General features: G+C 41.4%; 1 protein-coding gene across 6 annotated transcripts in view; it reads right to left on the bottom strand.

The window, feature by feature from the left end:
- Positions 1-287: 287 nt before the first annotated feature.
- NFYC (nuclear transcription factor Y subunit gamma) overlaps positions 288-23,251 on the bottom strand; it is a 37,081-nt gene continuing 14,117 nt past the window's right edge. For 4 of the 6 annotated variants that reach the window (XM_075047286.1, XM_075047291.1, XM_075047288.1 and 1 more), the window contains 9 exons: positions 18,491-18,603; positions 14,706-14,777; positions 13,042-13,155; positions 10,542-10,637; positions 6,348-6,521; positions 5,858-6,016; positions 2,128-2,235; positions 1,325-1,384; positions 288-780 (listed from right to left, as the gene is read on the bottom strand). In XM_075047286.1, the coding sequence (XP_074903387.1) occupies positions 661-780; positions 1,325-1,384; positions 2,128-2,235; positions 5,858-6,016; positions 6,348-6,521; positions 10,542-10,637; positions 13,042-13,155; positions 14,706-14,777; positions 18,491-18,595 (1,008 nt within the window). In that variant the 5' untranslated portion in view covers positions 18,596-18,603 and the 3' untranslated portion in view covers positions 288-660. Of the gene's footprint in view, positions 781-1,324; positions 1,385-2,127; positions 2,236-5,857; positions 6,017-6,347; positions 6,522-10,541; positions 10,638-13,041; positions 13,156-14,705; positions 14,778-18,490; positions 18,604-22,943; positions 23,129-23,251 lie in introns of those variants that run through there. The other 2 variants (XM_075047290.1, XM_075047292.1) reach the window with 2 other exon arrangements.

Raw genomic sequence — 23,251 nt, 5'->3', positions numbered from 1 at the left:
CCAGGACAAATTAAAGAATCTTTTGCCCTTAGAAAATACAGTCATAATACAAGGAATGTTTTTTTTGTTTTCACTTTAATTACTCCTCCCCTACTCCCTGCCCTTGAAGCTGCATATAGCCAATGCTCTGGCTTACAAAAAAAGAAGGCAGGAGAGGAAAATCTAACACACACACAGGTTCCCCCCACACACCTCTAATAAACCACTGAGATGGGAGGACTGAATCTAGCTCTATTCAGAGAAAAAAAATACAAATTGAATACCAGGAATAAAGCTCTTGCAACAAACCAGATGCAGTACCCTTTAATAATTTTACTAGATAAAAACGTTTTACACATTGTTCAATGAGATGCTACAAATTCCCTTCTATTAGTTCTCTTTCAGTTTTATGGGTTTGAACAAGCAGCTGAATACATTGAAATTTGATTTCTAAAAATAAAAATAAAAATATTGCATTCTTGTCAGTGTCTGTTGGATATTCTCTCATACCCACCAGAGGAAGGTGTATAGTGCACCAGAGATTGCAGCCTAGTATAGGCTTAATATCAAGTACAGATACACAGAAGCAGATGTATTCATCAGACCAGGTTGGTATGGCAAACGTCGAGCTGGTACGTGTTCATTTCCACGTAGAGAAAAGACTTGCTACAACATCCCCGTTCAGTCCCCTGTCACTTGTGTGGCTTGGCCGTCTGAGGTTTGGTTGGTGGACTGAATGAACATGGGCTGGGTGATGTCCTGGCCTGCAGGCATGGTCACTTGCTGGATCTGATAAAGTTGCTGGCAGAGACAGAAGCAGGGGAAAGAAACGACTGTCAGTTCTCATCACACTCACCATCAGCTCCCTCTAAGCACAACGCTGTGCATTAACCCCTACAGGTTTAATGGTGGCTTTAACAGCAACTCTCAGGTTCAAGTAAAATCCCCAAAACCCCAGATGACAAATTGCCACTAGACATTTGCTGCTAAATCACAACATAGTAATTCTGTGAATTTCTGATGCCCAGATTGAGTTCAGGCTACTTACGCAACAGTCAATAGCTAGATGTTAAGACTTTTATTCCTAAACTGGTTAGGACTAAAATGGATCCCACCCAGAGTGCAAGGGACTACATTAATTTGGAGCAAAGGCAGCAGAACACAGAGAATCCACCTGAATTAAGATTGGCACAATGTCCACTTATCCTGCTCCTGGTTAGGGTTTGCTAGCAGTAGCAGTGTTTTAACGGGAGGAGCCAATTTGCTAGAACATGCAGACTTTAGGACAGTCTTTCTAGCCCTTGACTTCAAAGGGATGTAGCACCAATGAACTCCAAGCTCCTACCTGTCCATCTGTGAACTGGCTGAACTGCTGCTGTCCTTGCTGGACTTCTGTCTGCGTTATCTACAAGGATAAGAGAAGGATGATCACTGACAGCACTTCGGAGAGGGTCAGAACCCCACTAACAATATTCTGCTGCTGCCTTTCAAGAGCTTTTAGACTCTTTCAAACTTCATTACCCCACCACGTGGTAAGATACAGCTTATGCCGCCAGCCCGCAGTCATGCTGGTGCTAACCGCAAGTCAAGAACAAAGGACATGGGATTCAGTCATTCCAAACCAAACACAAGCATGTCCTCTCCGACTTTCACGAGGAGAACGCGGCCTCCAGGATCACAGAAAAGCAGCAGCCTTCCTATCCTCTGAAGGCAGAGAAGAATCCCTTCGCGACCAGTCTCAACAAGAACATGAGACAACCTGCTGGCAGCAACGCTGGTCTTGATGTTTCACCTCTGCAATAGCTTTCCTGAGAGGTTGCACGGCTGCTCCTCCCTCACCCAGCCAGAAGGAGCAGAAGTAAAGAGAAGGTTGATGAACTGAAGTTTTACCTGCAATCAGCTCAGAAGCAGCATGAGCTTTATACAGTGAGACACACACACGTACATATATGCATGCACCTTCCACGTATAGGTAAAGGAGGCTTCCGCTATGCTCCTTGCTTTATTATTCTGATGAAAGCAACAAGAAGAAAAGAAATGCAGGAATCCTAGCTCAAGAGTTGGTAAATTCGACTGGAATTTGCAGTTTCAGGAGCTAGGGAACAACACTTTACCAGTTAATGTCAGCCCTGCTGTTATAGTGCATACCTGCTGTGCATTGGTTGCAAGCGTCTGGATCTGCCCCTGGACTACCTGGGTGCCTGACACAGGTTGGGCTAAGCGGATATACTGCAGCTGGCCAGCATTCAACTGAACCTGGAGACAAGCGGAGGGGGCAGGGAAAGAAAATTAAACAGATAACTGTGTAACCTGAAACACACAAACTTGCCTTCTTGTTTCCACAACAGAAGCCTGAGTAATAGATGACACTGGGAAGCTTCAGCTGATTAACAGTTTAGATGAGTAACTACCACAGACCCTGCCAAAGCAAGAACGAAGTCCACGGAACTCCTGCAGGTTTTTGAAGTAAAACCCCGAGGAAGCACAACATTTGTTCCTTCTCCAGAATGGGAGTGGTCAGTTAGTAGCTAAAGCATATTAATCGCTAAATTTCAGAGAGCTTTGAGAACACTTATTTTTCGTTTTGGTTACGAGAATTGAGTTACTACTTTGATGTATCATTTCATGTAAAGAAAATTGTTATGAGCTAGCCGCACATAATGACACTCCTATTATATCCTGCCAAAAAAATATTAAAGAATATATGGGAAATTTTCACATAAATAAAGACAGCAGAGATGACAAAACCCAGGGATATATTTGGAAGCTCTTAATGCAACTCTCTGCCAATATATGTCAACTCCGACCTGGCAAAGGCCGATGTTTTCTGTGTCAATACTTCGTATATAACATTCCAACACAAATTTACTTCCTACAACCCTGATCTTGCAAGGTTACATGCTTGGGGGTATGGGATATGAAGACAATGTCATCATGGTAACCTGTGATATAAACAGCTAATACACATCTGAGAAGCAATAAAAAGGTCACAGAATGATTGATACTACTGTTGAATTTTTCATTTTGTGTTATTTAACTTTAAAACACTTAGATGCACAATCTTAAGGTTAATTACATACAAAAAATGTTTTGAGTTTTCTTCTTTTTACAAAGGGGAAAGAAGGACATACAAAATACTTGAGAAACTGCTCACTGACAAAGGTTCAAGTGCCTAGAACACAGTCTTGGCATTTACACAAACGCCACTGACTTCACCAGCTGTGTCTAAAAGCGCCAATATTATTTCAAGAGCAAATAAACTCCCCATGAGCATAAACATTTCAATAAAGAATTTGTTCTGCACTGAGATCTGCCGGCAGATCATATTTTCCACACTGGGGGGCTTCCTGCTTAGATTTTAACTACACTACTAACTGGGTGAAAGCGATTTAGAAAGAGCATTCTTCCAGAAATGAGAGTAAGCTCCAAAGAACCTGCCCAATGACGTCTAGCTAGGACACAGATTAAATTTAACACAAAATTAATGTGGACAAACAAGCTATTACCATTTTATTGATGTATACACTTCCTTCCAGTTTTTCTCTGTTTATAAAAAATAAAAGTCACCTTTCCACAGGCAACCTGTGGTCCTAGAGTAAATGGTAAATGGCAGTAGAGAAGCGTACACAGTATCAGAGGCACAAGGAAAACCAGTGGAGAACATCAGTAAGATTATCTCAACACTCCTGTAATCGCCACAGGCACTACCAGTTTTATGAGAGTGTTTCAAACTGTCATATTTGCGTTATGAAAGATTCTTTGCTGAGCCCTAACAGATACCAGAGTGAAAAAGAACTATCAGAAGACAGCACTAACTGCATCAAGAGAAAAAGGAAACTCAATGGAAAAGCAAGAAAGCGCAGCAGAAAGAGAGCAGAATGGACAGCAGCCCTTAAGAGATAAAGGACCGTAATTCTGTGAAACCAAACAAAAACTGCTTTCCAGGTTAGGGCACTAAAAACCTCTTGCAGCAAGTGCATGGCTCCATGTTCTATTTTACTTCACTTGCTGGAAGTGAGCAAGGGGAAAGATGCTTCCCTTCAGCACGAACTGTGATTCTTCAACATGCTGTGATTAAGAATTCTCTTAATTACAGTCAAAATCCTCTTAATTACGGTCAAAACAGTATCTCTACTAGATAGAGAAGCGCGAATTGTGATTGCTTCATTAAAACGCTGCTCCTAAGGTGCTCCGTTTTGCAGTCTTACAATTGTTAGAGACCTAAGTGCTCCCAAAGACAGAAGATACCACACTCCGGCACTTGGCAGTTTCTGTCTTACGTCTGCAGCGTAAGAAGCTTCTGAGGACCAGTCACAGCTACTTGGTCTTAGATGCTCCCAGGCAAGAGGAAAGTAGAAGCATATGCTTGGCCCAAACTAGACGCTAATTAAAAAGCCTCCAGACTCACACTCCTAAAACACTGGGCCACTTTCAACAGGATCCACCTCTGTGGAGAACAGTACTTTCTGCAGAAAGTTATGGCCCCTAACAGCTACTTTATGAAGAAGTCTTTCTCCTAGCAGATCTCCAAGCCCCTTTCTTGTAGGGAGTTACAGCATTCACTGGAGACAATTGGAAAACAAGTCTGAACTGTTCTTTTATTGCTGAACCGAAGGAGGATGCTGCAACATTCAGTACTGTTGTAACGGATTCACTGAGGCTAGAGGCAGAGATCTCCTTCCAAAATGCTTTGAAGAACAAGTATCTTGGAGAGACTTTCACAAGGAAAGGAAGAGGGGGGGGGGAAAAAAAAAGAAGGTAAAAGAAAGGTGGTGGGGAATGCAGAGAAGAAAAAAGGTTGCTTGTAGTAAAACACTCTGTTTGGCAAGCAATTCACTTCTTTTCTGACCAACACCTTAAGCCAAGCAGTAGGAATCAGCTGAAGAGTTAAGAGACGAAAAGAATTTGGAAGTGAATTGGAAAAATCTGGCAACACCCACAATCTAAACCTTTTTCAAGACGCTATGTCAAAGCACAAACATTTGCCAGACGTACAGAAGGAAGCTTAGCAAATCTTGAAAAGCAAAACTTGTGTGAAAGATCAGTTTTGCCACAGCTGTGGGTACACTTCTTAATAACAGAAATCAAAGACAAAGTGAAATGCTTGCCTTAGTCACTTGGTCTGACCTTTGGATTGCTGGTTAAGTACACACAACTGGACAGATTTTTTTTGTTCTTTAAGAGGTGTGAAATTTTCCAGATGGGAACCAAAAGACCCAGCTTTGTTGTAATTAGAAGTTACAGAGAAGGGGGAAAGAGGTGACATTTTTTTGACCCACGTATTTACCTAGGACACGTGCCAGAATATTACTGCTGATGCTGGGTACTCAAAATCCCATTCTTGAGGCCACAGCAGGTCTATATTGATGTGAAAGTGAGGAGATAAATTCTGGTTCTGCAAAGCCATTCCTCTAACCAGCTCAAAGTATTTTGTAGAAATATTTCTTGTAACATAAAAGTTTATTAATAAACTCACAGATGGCACCTTTCCCACTCAGTCTGCCAGGTCATGACTTCAGATCGCAGAGGCAGAACCAAGTAAAGGCAAAAGAAGTTAATTATGCTTTATTGAAACCATGCTGTAGTAAAGAACTAGGGTTTATCCAGGAAATATTTTATTTATTGCTTCCTAATCGTAACTACTTCAATCAGGGGAAAGTGTTGGGGGTGGGCAATGAGTCTACACTATATGGGTTAGATTCATTTCCTCCTTCATGTCACATCTGGTTAGTTTTCCTCTCTAAGTGCAGGAAACACACCACTCAATCCAATCTTCCTCTTACAGTTAAAAAAGCATACATAATACAGTCTCATGCCAGAACACCAGCAGACAGTTTGCTCACAAGACTGTTAAACATTTCTACTGGTAAAGTCTTACCGGTATTTGCTGGATTTCTCCTGTATTGGTGATGATCTGCTGCATGACTTGCATGGTCTGCCCAGTTCCACTCTGAGCCTGCTGGGTCTGCCCTTGAGGCTGGGCCTGCACTATCTGTACTTGCTGCCCTTCTCCAACCTGCATCGTCACGGGGGTGCTCTGCATACAGAACAGGGATAAGGACCAAGCAAGGACTGAACACTGGTCAAACAGCCACAAGATACAAAGATTGTAATAGACAGACTGCTTCCTAGACCCACTGTTACTTGTTGATGCTTAAATCACCACGAGGGGAACCCAGAACCTAGCTGACTCTCATTACCAAGGTATCTGAACACCTGATCTTGACCAGAAAACGCATTTCTATTATTGTTATTGACTGTTCTGAGCAGTGAGGACAGGATACTGCAACACATTACACATGCGCGAGTTGAGGGTTTCAACTGGCCCCACTGAACTGCAAAGCCCCTGAACGCTGCTCATCGCTCACCTGCCCTTGCTGAGGCTGGGCGATGATGATCTGTCCTGGCTGGATAGTAGTTGTAGATGTGGTGGTCTGCTGTCCTTGCTGTTGTCCCTGAACCTGCACTGCAGCAGGCTGCTGAGCAAGGGTGAAGTAATACTGTACAGGCTCAGCCGGGGTCACAGCCTGACGCACCTCTTCCTGCAGCACAGGTAAAAGACAGGTAAATGGGGAGGGAACAGATTGACTTCCAACAACCCGCCCCGAGCTGAAACATCCCCCCCGTAAGCACGCTCTATGGGAAAGTATCTTTAATACCTCGTTTGTAACAGTTTAACTAAGTAAATCTGAAATGATAAATCAAACCAGGTTTCCTCATTTATTCAGCTATATGGAAATCAAAACCATTTCCAATACCCTATGTATAATAATGTAGTCACCAGTTTCATTATGAGAAGCAAATGAGTAAAATTACCATAGTTGAAATCCACGCAACTCCTCATTAGTAAATTCCATCATCGCCTGTTATCTTAACATAGGATGAATTGCAAATGCACCAGGAAGACTTACAAAGCCTCATCTGTCAACAAAACCTTCCTCTTAGCCTATGTGCCCAACACAAATCTTAATCTAGCTCCGATGTTAAACCCCTGGGAATAAAAGTCATGGACTTGAAGTATACTGTCGTGCCTTTATTTATTTATTTAAATCCAGCTTTTCCAGAATGATAACAATTTCATCTTGTACTGTGGCTTAACATCCTGATTCTGCTGGTAGCAGGAATATCTCAACAGTGTGAAGAAAAAGGCTCTGCTCTAGCTCACTGTCAGAAGCACAGCCTGTAATACTGCTGTTTTGTTTTATCTAAGCATGTCTTTAGGAGAGAAAAGCCCCTTATGATTAACGATATTTTAGGCAAAGAAGTAGATTTTCAGAGATTATGTTAAGTGGCAAGCTGTTAACACTCAAGAATCAAAATTCTTAAGCTCCCCAGAGGAGCAGTCGGATCTTGCACCTTACGGAAGATGCAGCTCGCCAGACGTTCACTCCATGGCAGAAGGCGTAAACAATCCTCTCCCAGCCACCTCGAGTTCACAGCTGAGAGTGTAGGATGTTTACACGTGCTACAACATGGTGGATTCCCACTTACACAAGTCTGCTTGACTCCCCTGCATTAAATGAAGCTTGCTCATGGATTACCTTCAGTATATCCAGCTGGACAGGAAAAGAAAAATTCACATTAAACAAGAACAATGTATGTTGTCTAGATGGGCATCAGGCTTGAGTAAAAGAGCCCGTTTGCTTAGATGCTAGTCTCTCAGAGGGACAGCAACTAAAGAAAAGACCCACTATTGGGAGGTTTCTCAGTAGCCTACCAGAAAGTTAGCCCCCAAAGATTAAGCTGTTCACAGTTGGCTGTAATCAAGAAGCAACTTCTAAGCCTGGCTCTTAGAGTAAACAATGGCACTATTGCATGGTACTGCAAACCACTGCAATCAAACACTTACAATACTTCCTACATACGGTAGTTCACTGATTATTGCTACTTGCTTCATCAAATCCTTTGGGGGAGGGATTAATATAAATTTAAAATATATATTCAACAGGGCATGTCTCACGCTAACCATAAAACTGCATGCATAGAAGAGCTGCGGCTGTTCTGTGAAGCCCAGTCCTTAGCTATGTTATTTCTAGAGCGCTCCAATCCTCAATTCCTAGCTTAATCCTGAAACAATTAAGGCAACTGAGTACTTCTGTAAATATCTATTCCAGGTTAAGTTGCATTTGCTACAGGCAAAAATGGCTTTAAATCCAAATCTGCTTGAACTAGGTTATATCACATCATTTGCCATCTTTTATTTTCAAGCCATAGCTTTAGTTACCAGAGCAACATAACAGTCATGGTTTCCTTCCCAGCTCTTCCACGTAACCAACACTAACTTGTCAAACAGTCTTTTCCGTGGTAGAGATAAAATACAGATTGTACCCCCAGCCAAAAAGTGCAGGCTGTCAGCCTACAGGCAGCCACTTTTCAACACTGTTGAATCAAAGGAGTATTTTCCACTGCAAAGTCCTAACCTACGTTCTTATCGGGCAGCTATTTCTCCATTAAACTTATCTTGCCATAAGAAGTATTTCTAGTGATTCAGCAGTGTTCACAGGCAGGGGATGTAGCAGCAAGAGACAGATCTCTAAAGCCTATTTCAAACCAAAAAACCTACAGGGTTTCACTGCTGATGCTGTGCAACCCAAAAGACACAGCTCTGGTGTGATCTATCATCAAGACGCATTAACCTAGCAACCTATACGCATGTAACACACTATTAAAATCCTTCAGGCATTCATTTGATTAAAGAACTTGAATGTTCTGTAATCAGAACATTCTGATGTGAATCAAAAGGCTCCAGCAAGGAAGAGATATGGGCAATGTTCTCCCTCCCAAACATGAGTATTTCTAAAAATAGCACTACAAAGTAGCATAACTGAATGAGACACCTAAAAGAAAAAGAACTGAATTTGCAATGCCAGAATTAACTTGTGTTACTTCAGGCTGCAGCCAACTCATTTCAGCTTATCAAGCTGAACAAACTGAAACGTGGGTTTTCTTCCCCACTAGTTAAGCAGAGCATCGAGAGCAGCTGTGCAGGCTGCTGCTTTGTCTTTTCATTTAATACTGAGCTAATGATCTTTGGATAAATCATCTCTGCTGCACTGCTGCAGGGATAAAGCACGGAATTCAGTGAAGGAATGGAAGGAGCTGTGCCACACTCCCACATGTGAAGCTCACCATGTGTACAGAATAGAGTTCCCAGCACACCTGTAATGAAGCCTTGGGATGCTGCTAATTTTAACCATAGCTGACTGCAGCAGCAGGATGGACTCTCCTGCACATATTGTGACACAGAAAGGTATTTTCCTCATTTACTAGAAAGTCATGCTGCTTCTGGAAATCAGAATGTGAGGTTAAACTCACCTCACGACATCATCACAAAGGATGAAGCATGTATTTCCTCCCTTTGGCCATCACTTCAGTAGCACCATGAGGACTTCAAGACCAAAAGTAAAATAGCAACCTCCAAAATCCAGGTCCACAATGGAACCACTGGTCTCTACACTCGGAGCAGGTACCTTTTTGCATGTTCTCCAGGGTTTATATTGGAATACAAAAAAACATGTCAAAGAAAACCTTCCAAGTAAAACACTTGCCAGAAAGATGTTTTACAGTATGCCGGCCTCTCCAGTAGCACTCACTAGAGAAGCTGCTTTAAGGACCACCTCGGATTTTTTCAAAGGCTAACACACTGCAGACCTTCCAAAGTATCAGAAAAGCAGTTGAAGGAATTATTGTAAATTACTATAACATTTTTTTTAATTTACTGTTCAGAAGAAATTGCTCCAGTTGAGTTCTGGGCAACGATTCTAGGAGTTGCTGAACATGGTGCAGAGCTGTTCCCTAGAAGAGCTGTACTGATGACTCAGCCATTTATCTACCAGGAACTTGTAACAAAGAGAGATGAGCAATTACTGAGCTGGTGAACTTTTAGCAGCAAAACACCAAGCTTTTAAGTGAAGGAGATAAATTAATCTACCTGGAGCTGGATCTGTTTCTTTGTGGATTTGAAGCAGCAAAATTGAGCTTCAACCTCACCTCATTGCATTTTCAGCACCATCTCAAACATGGAGGGAAACAAGTGCTTTGTAAAACACAAGCCTGTTAAGTTTCGAAGATCTTGTGCTCAGATGACCGCAGCAGCCTGCTGCTGTAAACATCCGACTGAAAGCTCCTTCTAACACCTTACAGCTTCCAGTCAAGGATGTTTACAGTAGCAATGACTGCCCCAAAGGGTGCAGGAGGTGGTACTTCCAAGCAAAGAAGCCTGTTTCTCCCTTTACAAGTCAAAGGATGCAAACTCAGCACACTTGTTAAAGTTAAAAATTTAACATTGGCAACATTTGGTAGCAGAGCTATTTAGTAGTTTTTATCACTTAAGTAAATCCCCAAGTCAGACTTCTGTAAATCTCCACTCAAGCTCTATTCCCATTAAAAAAAAATAAAAAATTTAGGGACCTGAAAAGTACTGTAAATAAACATGTAAAAGAGAGGCACAAACCTCATGTGTAAATCTGATTCTGTATTGCTTTATCAACTGTCTCTTAATTAGAGACTGAAATCACACCAAGGAAAGGACAGACAATAAGGGAATCACTTTTATGTCTCACCTGCCGCTTTGGAGGCTTCAGTTCATCTCTTGGAACAATATCGATAAGAAAGTCAAATTGATCAAACTTCGTAATTGCCATGGCAATGTCATTCCTCTGTAACAACAAAAAGAGAAAGCCTTTCTTCAGCTTTAAAAGTCTGTTTTGTCACTGGATAAAGTTAGAGCTTTTTAACTGAGTCAAGTGAGAATGTCTTCTCCAGATCCCAAGTGGTCAAGCCAGGTGGCGAGAACTTCTGTTTCAGCACCAACAACATTGTCTCATGCTGAGTCAGGACTCCAAGATGTGCAATAAGAAGGTGCTTATCAAACTCAGGCTTTTACAGTTATCTACTCACCCACCAAGCCTAATCAGGCTCTCCACAATGGTACTGCTGTAATTCACTACAGAGGACTCATGACAACCACCATAAGCCTTTTAGCACATTAAAAAAAGGGGAATTCTTCTAAAAAAAAAATTTTAAAATCCCAAAGATATCTGAAAAGAAGCTTTGCAGAAAGACCAGGATTACTGCTCCATGTATTAGTAGTAATATATGCAGAATCTGTGAGGTGGGGATGGGAAAAAAAAAAAAAATAAAAATAAAGTATCACAGGATCTTATTCAGGGCAGGGGAATCCCAAGAGATGCTGAGAGAACAAGCTTCAGCATGTGGAAGGGCAAAATGGTTAAAAGAAAGCATGAAGATTAAAACATATTCTCAGCAAACTGGCCAAACACGTATCAGAAAAAGGATGTGCAAGAGCCAACGAGCTTCTGCGAAAACTGGCAAGGTAAGTATCTTCTCAAAACGGCTTATAACTTTACTTTTATACCTTGCCTGAAAAAGAAATCCAAAGAATAGCATTAGGTCAAAGCATTAAAGACTTGAAAAAAAGAGTTACCCAGCAGTAAGTCATCACGTAAATGTATTTGCTTAAGATCTGAAACAACCCCCAAGATAAAAAAAGCTGCATTTCTTTAAAAAAAAAAAAAAAAAAAAAAGTACTCTGTCATTTTAAAATTCTTGCAAGCCATCTTAAAAAGCAAGGCTAATTCAAGAAGCTATTAAAAGTCTCATTCTCATTAGCTGAAGATAAATTTGTAAAGCATATATATGAACAAGATTTGAGACAAAGATACCTATGCTGCCTAATGAGTAGGTAAAATTTTAAAGACTATCAATCGTCTCATTTCAGGCTAGTTGACATTTCTAAACCTTATGCTGTCTTGGCATTTAAATTGCCAAACAATGATCACTAGAAAGCATAAGAGACATTTCTTTTGTTCTGCAGGCAGCATATATTATAGAAGTATCTTCACCAGGAAGAAAACTTTTACTGAACAGATGTATCTCATATTTCATTCTCCATGCTGAGGACTGGGTTCAGTCCAATTTCCTCAGGAATAGACTTCCATAACTCAGACCTCTCCACTTGAAATTTTCTTCCCAAATACTTGCTAAGCAGAGACTGCATTTCTCCAGCTGCACTGTCCATGCGGAGAGCAGCTGTTCCAGGATAGCAGCTGCTGTGGAAGGCAAGGCAGTCAGAATTAAAACCTGAGTCAATTCAAGGTCTTATACATTAGGATCAGGATTTAAGTATGAATCTGAAATAAACGGATCCATCCAAGCTTGAAAACTGTTAACAGGACATGCCTGAGTCAGCACTTGTACTTATGAAACATCTTGTTCGTGGAATGTATATCAAATACATCCTTGCCACAGTAACTGCATTAAAACCTGCGTTAAGCAAGTAGCGTTAGCCCAATTTAGCGGAGATTGAGTGGCTGAATGCCTATTCAATAGGACAGCTTTGGACCTAAATCAGACATGCCTCCCTGCCACTACAGCAATCTTTGTGCCAGGGTACAGGAGAGCTGACTGGGCCCTAAATATCACAATCTCTCAACCTCTGATCTGAGGGCCTGAACTGATGGTTATTATAGTTTCAAGTAGTTCTGGTCAACGTGTAAGACTAAAAGTGAATGCCTTTCCCCGCTTCCCCCTGCCCTAAAAAGACCCTAAAGAGTTACAGTTTACTCTTGAACCACTGAAAAATTATTATCATTGAGGTCCTTGCAATCCAGAAGAATCAGTGATCTGTTCTGGAGGAGGGAGGAGGGTACTTTTGTTTTCATCTCTACATATTTATCAATACAAACTAACATTTACAAGCTTACCTTAGAACTACTACCGAAAAACAAATCAGCTGGGAGTTCAACAGCTACAGCTATCCTGAGTTGTTAGAGCAGGTCACAATTAGCTGACAGCTGCAGCTTTGGTGTTTTTGTTGGTTCTTGTTGTTGTTGGGGTTTTTTTTTTTTTTTGAAAGCAAATTAAGAAAAAAGCATTTCAGTTGCACAGTTACACTAGGCACTGTGCTTTGTGCACAGGTTTGTAGTGATAAACACAGGTACTAAATTTACTGTCTACAAAACATGCCTCATGTTATGGAAACAAAGAGTTGGAAACAGGTTTACAAAGCAGTTGAAGGCTAGGCAGCAGCAGCTCTCTCACCTGCAGAGTCCTCCGCTTGTTATCTTCTGTGTGTATCCATGCTCGCAAAGTCAATTCCGTTATGAATATCTGAGCTGCCTTGGCGAACAACACGGGAGCTTCTGCACTAATCATCTGCAATTAAATTTACAAATTTTTACAAATTTTTTTAGAAGTTTACCATTAGTACTCTAATGCTGTAAAGTGGTAGTCAGAGTATCTGTATTATGTATTTTTGTTAGTCGAATGGTTGCACTGTTTAACAGTGAAATTTGGGGAATTTCCACATCAGAATGTCTCTGGCTCTGACCAGAGTCCAGAGAGCTACCAGCCTAGAGTTAAACGCAGTGTTAGAAGTTTTTGGCATCTCAGATTTGTCTTGAAAGTCTGTTTCCTCTATGACTAGTTGGATGTCAACTCCACATTGCGCTGTATTACGGTAGGCCAGTAAAAGGCATCAGGGCACATTCACCAAGAGCAGCTTCTCCTGGCAGTACCTTGGCATGTGCATAAAAGATTTGGAAACTGAAGAGGACAGGTTGAGGGCTCATTTTAAAACCTGGCCCTTACTTTATAGTTATAACATTTATATAATTTGAAATGAATGCTGAAATTGCAAAGGAGGCTTGGAGGCCTGAGTAAAGACTCTGCCCCACCAAATTCCTTTCCCTTAAAAAGTACCTAGCTCAAGTTTTACTCAAATTAAGCAGTTTCATTATTAGCTGGCTTGGCATTAATGCTTACTCCCCAGTACAGCCTTCTTGTTAAATAATGTTCCAGGCAGGCCAGAGACTTCCCCCGCCACCCTGCCCTAAAAACTCATCTTCGCCTTCATCCTCAAAAATCTGGCACTCATTCGGTTCAGACACTGAACTGCGACCTCAGAAGCCTAGGTTCATTCCCTTTCCAGGCTGAATGAATAGCCCCCTTGTATAGCAAGACAACACACACCTTTTTCAGGATGTCATTTAAATGTTAAAGGTTGTCCTAACAGAAGGATGGTGTCACATTGAGAAAAAAAAAAGAAGAAGTGCAAACCATTCTTTTTTCTCTTAAGAGTTAAGTGTCTGACAGTTTTCCAACTTAAAAACCAGGGAGGACTGGAGCAGCGCAAGAGTCAAAGCCTGCAGGTGATTCCTTTCTCCTTCCTTTTATGTCAGTAAGTTTTCATCAGTCAATTCATGTGTTATCGTCATCAGTCATACATCAAGGGTTCAGCTCAAATACCAGTATCAAACCTGTGTTATTTACCTAAATTATTACTTAATTTTTTCCATAAAACTTGAAACAGCATAGCACACATTTAAGTGATGTCACTCATCATACTAAACAGTCTATAGCTTTGTGAAAGGAAGAGTCGAAAGAAACAAGGAGGAAACATGAGAGAAGACAGTTAAGCACTAGAAAAAACAGGAAATACCCAGAATTATACAGTAGACTGGTATTTACCAGAAGAAAGGAAAACTGCAAAAGTCTTCAGCAAAGATCCCAAATGATTTTGCTTTCCCAGCTCAATTTAATTATAGAAGGCCAGCTAATATTGCATTCAAGGCAACTGTTAAAATGTGCTTTAAAAATAACAATATTAAATAATGATAATAAGAAGTAATGAATTACAAGGAATTATAGCTACAATATCCACCAAAAGGATCATAAATACTTAAGAGAAAAACCCATGAGGGTACCTTCACATCTTCATCTAGTTTCATTATCTTCTTAATACGAGCCAGAGGGAGTTCTTGAACTCTGAAGTCTTTCTGCAGAGAGATTCACATTTGAGAGACTCTTTACTGATACTTAACTGAAAATAAAGGTAAGATAAATGTTAAAACAAGCCTGTATTGTCTAGAATTAAACTGGCTAAAATTTAGATTTATAAAAATAACTTGTTTTCTTTGAGGTATGGCAGCTTCTTCTCAGGCCTGAGAATTCTTATCTGCTTTTCTGTATTTTATACCGATACAATTCTACTTAAATCTTCTGCCAGACATTTGTATCTACTATTTCACCTCAAAGTTGAAGTCATTCTGCAGAACAGAATGTTTCTAATGTTACACATTTCTGCATCTATTTATATTTGAAGCAACTAATTCAATTAGGTGTCTCAGGACTCAGAAACCATTGGAATTTACAAAAAGTCACAAGAGAAAATAAAGGCAAACAAGAGCTATGTGGGGCCACAGGATGAAAACCTCTTTGCTTTATTTGTACTTCCCCATTGCCCAATACCAATTTTGGTGTTAAAAACCTTGCAAGAATCTTGTTCAAAAAGTCTCTTCTATTCCTGTTTTGAGATGGATTTCTCACTATTTTCCAGCAAAGAGAACCGCTGACTCAAAATGGTGTAATGATGGTTTAGGAGACAGAGAGCAAGGGCTGTCATTGTACTGACTCATCCTGCTCTGCTCAGCTGTTAGCGTGTACCCAACGTGAGCAGCAGCAGAGACACCACTAAGCTAATATCCGCATGAGAGGAGGCACTAACGTGTCCCTCGGAGAGATCCTCTCCATGGAGAGCTCTTAGGGTTAGGGAAACTGCTGAGCTTCACTACAAACAGTGCTCTTCCTTCTCTGAAGATATAAAGAGGAATAAAGAAGAAAATAACAATTAAAAAAAAAAAAATCCACAGTGTATTGCTACCAGGAGCCTCTTAAAAAAGGGAGAAAGGCTGAGGCTACGTACCATTGCATCAGGAATGCAGAATCCCTACCCACAAAGTGATTCTAAAAAAGTCTTCCCTTCTTAACAAAAATGTCATAGAAAATAAAAGGGAACTCATTTCTCTAGGGAAGAAAGCACTGCAAGACATGTTAGTGAAACAAAAAGAGGGAAAAAAATGCTGAAGATGCTGTTTTCTATTGAAGCAAAATATGGAGGTTGTGCATGGTCCAGCCAGCACTCCAGCAGGGGGCATTTTATTTAATTTATATATTAAAAAATTATGTATACTTATATACATTCTTTTATATGCTGATATTCTAAAAAAGTATTCTGTGCCCTCATTCTGGAGAGGAATGTGAATGGGGTGTTCCTGGTGCTCTTAGTAATATGCTGCAAATCCGAACTAATTTGGGGGTGGAGGTGTCCTTGCAAGGAGTGCCAAGGGCTTTTGCTTTCTGCTGGTGAACGCGGTACTTTGGAAGGATTTTTGGCAATGAGAGAAGAGGGCAGCCGAGGTGGGACCTGTGCGTGACCACACAATGCACTCAGGGTGGCATTTTCAACCAGTAACCGCCACATAAACAAGTTAAGGGGTTGCTAAGGCATGGAAAAATATCCCAAAGGTTTTTTATTGTTATTATTTTTTTAAATTTTTTTTTTTAAAGCTCTTTCCTTTTTTAAAGAGCCTTACGAGCTTTAAGCAAGCCTCAAAGAAAGATGAAGACAAAATTTCTGATTTGTGAAACTCTTAACGATCTTAAGTGTATTAACTTCTATGAACAGCAGGACTGCAAGTAGACATGCATAGGTACAACGCTATTCAAATCTTTAGAGAAGAGAGACAGTGGGAGAAACTAGAAAAAATTAAAGCTCCTTTATTCCTTTAAGGCAGACAGGCAAACGTCACATAAATCAAAATTAATACGCAAGTACCATGGTGAAGGGAAGCATGACCACTACTGGCTACCACCCAGCAGAACAAACTTGAGACACCAATTCTTCATCTTTTCTTTTTTCCAAATTAGGTCTCAATGTTTTCACAGGCCTCTTCTAACTCATTGTGGAGCCGAAATGCTAGTTTCAGCCTAGTCCTGTTCCCTATTTCTCCAAGACTAGGCTACAGTCCTTTCTGTTGTATCAGGCAGAGAACAGGGAGCTCTGGTTTGTTCTTCTAAAGCAGCTCCCTTGTTTTTTTTATCCCTGAATTTTAGCTACTAGTAGCACACGGCAAATGCACAAAACCAGGCAGAGAAAGCCCTGAAAAGCAGGCAACCAAACAGCTGCTCTGACCTCTGCTATGCAGTACATGCAGATGAGCTTTAAGTTTATTTACGTCCACATCCGTGGGAGCACTTTCAATAAGATGCTCTATAAATTTCAGGATTTGATTACGCAGGGGACAACTGCATAGGAATGTTTTGCAGTTATCCCTTTCCCTTTCTAACTCCCCTTCACTGTCCTCAGTTAAATTTTCAATGACTTACTAGCTTGCAATGCAATAAATAGATTCGTACAACGGTTAAAAATTAAGCTGCCCATACTTGATAAGCTGCATAATAAACCCCTTTCATGTGGAGATGAAGACAAACTACAGCTCTTGAACACAAGAATTCACTGCGCTGAAAGAGGAAAGTAATTAATTCTGGTTATGCATACAAATTTCTACATCTGTTTCTTTAATCAACTATCTGCACACAGGCCGAAAAAAGAACCTTATCTTCAGACTAGTGGATTGGGGTTTTCACTTTGAACAGCCTGTCTTCGACTGGAGTTCTTTTGTTTTCAGTTACATTAAAAGCACAGGAGTGTGCTTTCAGGACCATTGTATCACAGTAATCTATCAATCTCTCTTGAAAAGTCATTTTTGTTATATGCCCTTGTTCTCAGGCACATCTCTTTTGGGGATTGAAAAAAATAGAAGCTACTTAGTCCAATTCTTATTCTCAGCCTATACAGGAGATTTTTTTTTAATCAAATGTCTTTAAATTAATAAAGCATGTGATAACGATGCACTTGGCATTCAAGTGATTTTCAAAATTTCAGACTTGTCAAAGGAGATGATTCTGGAAGAGGGCATAATAGTTCTATACAAAAGTCTAAACCCAAAAATTCATTCACAAAATCGTAACTGTCTGTCAATAGCCAGGTGTTTGAATTTATGAAGGGCGGAAAAGCCTAAGTCGTATTTTGAACGGTAACATCGCCCAGAGTGTGCTGATGTGACCTGTCCTTTGGTGTGGATAAGGGTTCCCTCACATGCTGGTCACGCATTTCATATTACGGAATTTGAACTGTAGTTACACAGCCCATGTAGTATAATGTGAGGTATATTCTCAAATCCCTCAATCTTCTGTCAGCTGAAACAGCATATGGCAGCTACACTTACACCTGTAGCTATTTTTAAATCATTTCCCTTTACCCCCCAAACAGAAGATAATTCCCTGCAATTGTCTAGAAAGCAGCCACGGTCATCATTTAGCCTGTTAAAAGAACCTCTGAATCAACTTTGTCTTCTTGTTTAGTCCAGAAACAGCTGAAGGTATGACTATTACATCTCATTACGCTATGAATCAGCTGCATTCAATTTATATCTCAAGTTTTGGCAGTTGCAGCCAGCAGTCCAAAGCCTGGCCGAATGATTATTTATCAGCTCTTAAGGCCACCTTGTAGTGTGTAAATAGCCAACGCTACTGGATCCCATAAGCAGCAGGAGCATGTTCAAGCTGAGGTTTATCTTGCTACCAGACATCACCAGGCACTTTTCACTGTCAGTTCTTCAGAAACCGCACAACCGATGAGGACACTCACCACTGTGAGATTGCGTATCTCCTCCATGACTCGTGGCCAGAAGGACTGGAGGCTTTGCTGCGCATCGCTATTGCTAGCTGTGCCGAAGCCACCATCTGTGGACATTCTGGTAGCTGGGAGAAACAAAAACAAGTGTTAGCAATGGGGAGGGGGGGGAGGCAGGAGTCAAAGGCTCCCAGAGATTCCCTCCACGTCCCAGGAATACAGGAAGGGGCCAGCCTGGCTAATTGCTCTGGAAAAATGTCAAAATAAGATACGCCAGTCCAGGTCTCACAGCAACAATGTAGAGATACTCACAGCCTCTGGAATTGTTTTTTTAAAATTTTATTTATTTTTACAAAGATTGAAAAAGAACATTAAAAAAAATAAATTGAAAGCCAAAATAGTCTCCTTATTCCCCTATTAGAGCTCTGCCTTTTCACAAGGAGTTACAAAACAAAACTGGTGCCTGGTCACAGCTCACGCTCCAGTGCGCACCTATTATAAAATCTTCTTTTCTCTTGCTTGTTACAGCCAACAAGTTGAAACCAGGATGTCAATGTCAGCCCGGTATTATTTCTAAAAAGTGTCATGAAACAGTTGCTGCTGTGCCTATTTGAAAGGTGTCAGGTTTTGTGGCTTTACACTATTTTTAAAATACCTCTTCTCCTTGGGTATAATCAACAGGAGAAATTAACAGCCTGTTTAATGCAGAATGTCAAAAGCACAAAGTAAGATTTAAAATTCAAATCTTTTAACTGAAAATTTTTAAAAAGCCCCATGCCTGTCATTTAGCATTCTGCAACTGCAGGATGTTAAGCAGGTCTGGCTGTTACTAAATTTACACTGGACATTGCCTCTGCATTCATTAAGACTTGTATCTTTGCAAATGGCTTTATTTACAGTATGTATCAGTAGTCACCAGGAACTCATAAGGAGAAAATAAAGGGACAATAACTGGGTTCAGACTTTCCCCTATAACCACGCTGTGCTGCAGCGAAGATGATGAAGAGGTCAGGACACGCAGCATCGATCAACCTCGTCCTCGGGTGACCGAGATGGTGCCAGCCCGCGTGGCACTGTCCAGGCACACTTCGAGTTCCAGCTGACAATTCTTCCCCCCCCCATAAACTCCTAGATCAAGTTCTGCTTCTTTGACAAGGAGCTCTTAAGACAGCTCTAGTTAATATTAAAGTGAAGTCAGACGCGCAACTTGAGAATCCCTTGGAACACCAAGACCAGCCTCGCTGGCTTGCTCTGCGCGACAGGAGCGCGTGGCTCCGGCAGGATTCCCGACAGGGATCGCAGCCTGGAAGGACGGGGGAGACGTGCCAAAAGCACACACACACACAGAGGACCTGCCGAGACACAACCCGACAGGACGGGACTCGGTGCTCGCCATGCACAAAAAGCATCTTGCTGAATGCCAGCAGCGTCGCCGCTCACTTCTCAAGCGAGCAAAGCAGAGGAAGCCAGAAAATTACTGACGTTAAAACGCTCTCGGGGTCACCCAGAGCAGCTTTGAAGTTTCCATGAATGACACGCACACACCACGTACAAACAATACGTCTCCGTGCCTCTCAACTTACAGCAAGAGAGAAAGGGTGCTACATTTTCTATATGGAAAGACCTCAAGGTACACACAGATATTTGTGCGTTGCCATGTAATGGAAAAAGACACGAGAGCAGATTTAGCTTTGACACTGTCGTGGTTTAACCCCAGCCAGCAACTAAGCACCACGCAGCCGCACACAGGCACAATCCCCGTTCGCTTTTGATCCGCCATGTAGAGGTTTATTTCAGTCCTTCCGCAAGCCGAAGGGAAGCACGGTAACAACGTACAACACACCAAAATACCGATGGGAGGCAGCGGCCAATTGCCAGTACTTGCAAAATCAACTATTCCAAAGCAACGACGATCCATAAAATCTTATTAACAGATCAAAGAGATGAATGTCAGACAATTAGTTCGTTACCTCCTCCAGCCTACACTTTCCAAGGCAGACTCTGAACAGTTGTATTTTTCTTTCATCAACCTGAGAAGGGGACACAGGAGGCGTGGGAAGAGCCAAAGGGGATTTTGACAGGGGATGATAAAGAGGAGGTCAGAAGATCGTATTTCCAGTCTCAAAGCAAGAGTTTGAGACAGGAAGAACTCCAGGTAAGGAACCTATGGAAATCAGTGACTGACAAGTTACTTGATGACTCTTCACAACTATTTGCATTATAATACTATCTGCCTACAAACTACAGTATTTCAAGTATTTACAAGAAAATACAGAGATATAAATATTCTAATGAGTGTTAAATTGGCATTTGATTCTCCCCCACCCCTCCTTTGATCCGTATTGCCAAACGTAGACAAAAAATAGTTTAGGCACATAAATAAACGCTAGTCCTCGAAATCTGCTCTGCACTGGCAATATTTCAACACTAACACTAGACGGGGTCTTTTCTGCAACCAGAGATGCAATTCATCTTCAAGACAAGCCAAATCACTTTTCAAGGCTTTATTTAAAAATACCAATTACTTGCATTCAACCCACTTAAATGCTGTACTGGAATATAATGCTCTACATAACGCTAAGAAACAACAGGTTAAAAAAAAAAAAAAAGAAAAAAGCTAATGGAGTGAAGAGGAAGAAAATTCCATCACCACCACTTTACCCCCTACTGCATACAAAAGCAAATTTCTTGCATTAAATATATGCCTCTGCATCCAGATTTCAGGAAGAGCTAGAAATTATTTACCCCACTCATCTATAATTTAAAAAGTCCTGTTGATGAATAAAAAAACCCACAAAACTATCTTCAAGGTAAACACAGGACTGATTTCAGAATGCAAGATGAACAGCCTGATGCTCAACCCCAAGGACATTTGCTACTTTAAGTGACTGTTTAGGATAATTGGTAAGAAATTGAGTAAGAGTAGAAACAAGAATCACCAACAGGCTGATTTTCTGAAAAACTTACAGAATGAAATCACTATAAACTCCAAAATAAAAGCCTAAGCAGGTTAAAACTGCTCAGAACATTACTACAGTAATTTCTTCCCATTAAAATATAGATACATAAGCAAGCATTAGAGGAGGACTGGGAGGAAAAGAGAAAAAACGTCATGCAAACCTACAGCGTTGGCTCTGTGAGACAAATTTTACTAATGAGACCATTCCTGTGCAATTAGGTAAGTTCCTTCACCCAAGGGAAAGCTGTGTTCTCTTCTTTTAAGAATGCCTCATATCAGGATTATCGCCAACAAAAAAAAAATACCAAAGTATACAACAGAAGATAAGCCCACCAAAGCTAAAAGGGAGGCAGTTCCTCTGATTTCACAGTATCAGTGCCTAAACCCGTTTTGTCTTTTTTGATATGCAGTTTGCAGGGAAATTTTAGAGCTTCATTATACCTCATCCTTCCTCCTCTAAAGACTTCCTCCACAACCCCATGCAGAAGGGGAGAGGTGCTCTGAGGATCCCCACGCTCCCTGCAAAGCGCTCACATAACGCAGGGTACGGTCTCTCAGAAATTTCAAGAGTAAACTGGCTACTCTGACACCATCTCATTGCTGCATAATAAAAGTTAAGTCCATCTCCCGTGTCACCTGGTTGCCACAAAGCGTAACCACCGCCAGAGAGAACTTGCCGATTCCAGCAACGCCGTGCCTCCGTACAGAAGCTGGGCAAGTACCTTGCAAGTTTGACATGCTTCTGTTCCGCACAACACTTACTTAACAAACACCATCACCTCGCTGGTGTGCCTGATCAAAGCAGACAGGAGCACTACTCCGACCTTGGATTAGCTAAACTACCCGCCTGAGTCCCAGGAGCTTGCAACCTAAAAACCAGGCTATGCAGAGATGCTCTTGCAGAAGAATCTAGATGAAAAGGTTCATGCACACACAAAAGACACTAACTTAACAACATGAACGCATTACTGAATTAGATAGAAGCAAGCAAATGAACACACACCCCCCAACCACACAGAACAAGAAATAAGGGTGTAAGAACAGGGGGGACTGGGGTATACCTGCTTTACAACAGCCAACCCAGTCCACACAGCCTGGAATATGCTCCATGAAGGCAAACATTTTGTTTCCAGACTAAGGGAAAAAGAAGCTGAAGGCCAAAAAGCTGAAGCCTATGCACAAAATGCCTGGAGGTGATTACAGAGCAGGTTAGCAAGCACATCTCGAGAACTACAACATCAACACTTCGCAATTAGAGCTTTTCTGCTCACTGGAGCACAACACCTTTTACAAACATTAGATTTACAAAATCCTGTGGCAGCTGACAAACACTTAAGAGCTTCACTTCAGAGGAGCACAAAGCAAGCATGAAGACACCTCTAGTGTCTGTGGTTCTTTTTTTTGTTGTTGCTTGTTTTGTTGTTGTTGTTTTTTTAAATAGATGCTAGTTTGTGCTCTCTCTCTTTAATGCCGTGGGAAGGGGGAAGCAGTCAAATGAAGCTGTCTCACCTTGGATGCCTACAATCTGCACGCTTGAGCAAGAACCTGCTATTGAAAACGCGAGCTACAGTATAACCACAAATAAAAACAAGATCTCTGATCCTGCAGTTCCACCCGGAGCAGGTACCCAGAGCTCTTCAGCTGGAAAACCAACGGCCAGGAACAGCCCACCAGACCCAGCAGAGCAGCAGCTGCCAGCCACAGGACGTTCCCAGGCATGGCCGGTGCTGCTCGCCAAGTGAGCTTGGGAATGGGAACTGGAGGACAACCTCCCCAGCCAGCAAGGGTCATGTCACAGCTTCTGACGTGCCTACTTT

Source organism: Buteo buteo, chromosome 16 (assembly GCF_964188355.1).
Source record: "Buteo buteo chromosome 16, bButBut1.hap1.1, whole genome shotgun sequence".
Taxonomy (NCBI): Eukaryota; Metazoa; Chordata; class Aves; order Accipitriformes; family Accipitridae; genus Buteo; species Buteo buteo.
This window is presented reverse-complemented; position numbering and strand designations above follow the sequence as displayed.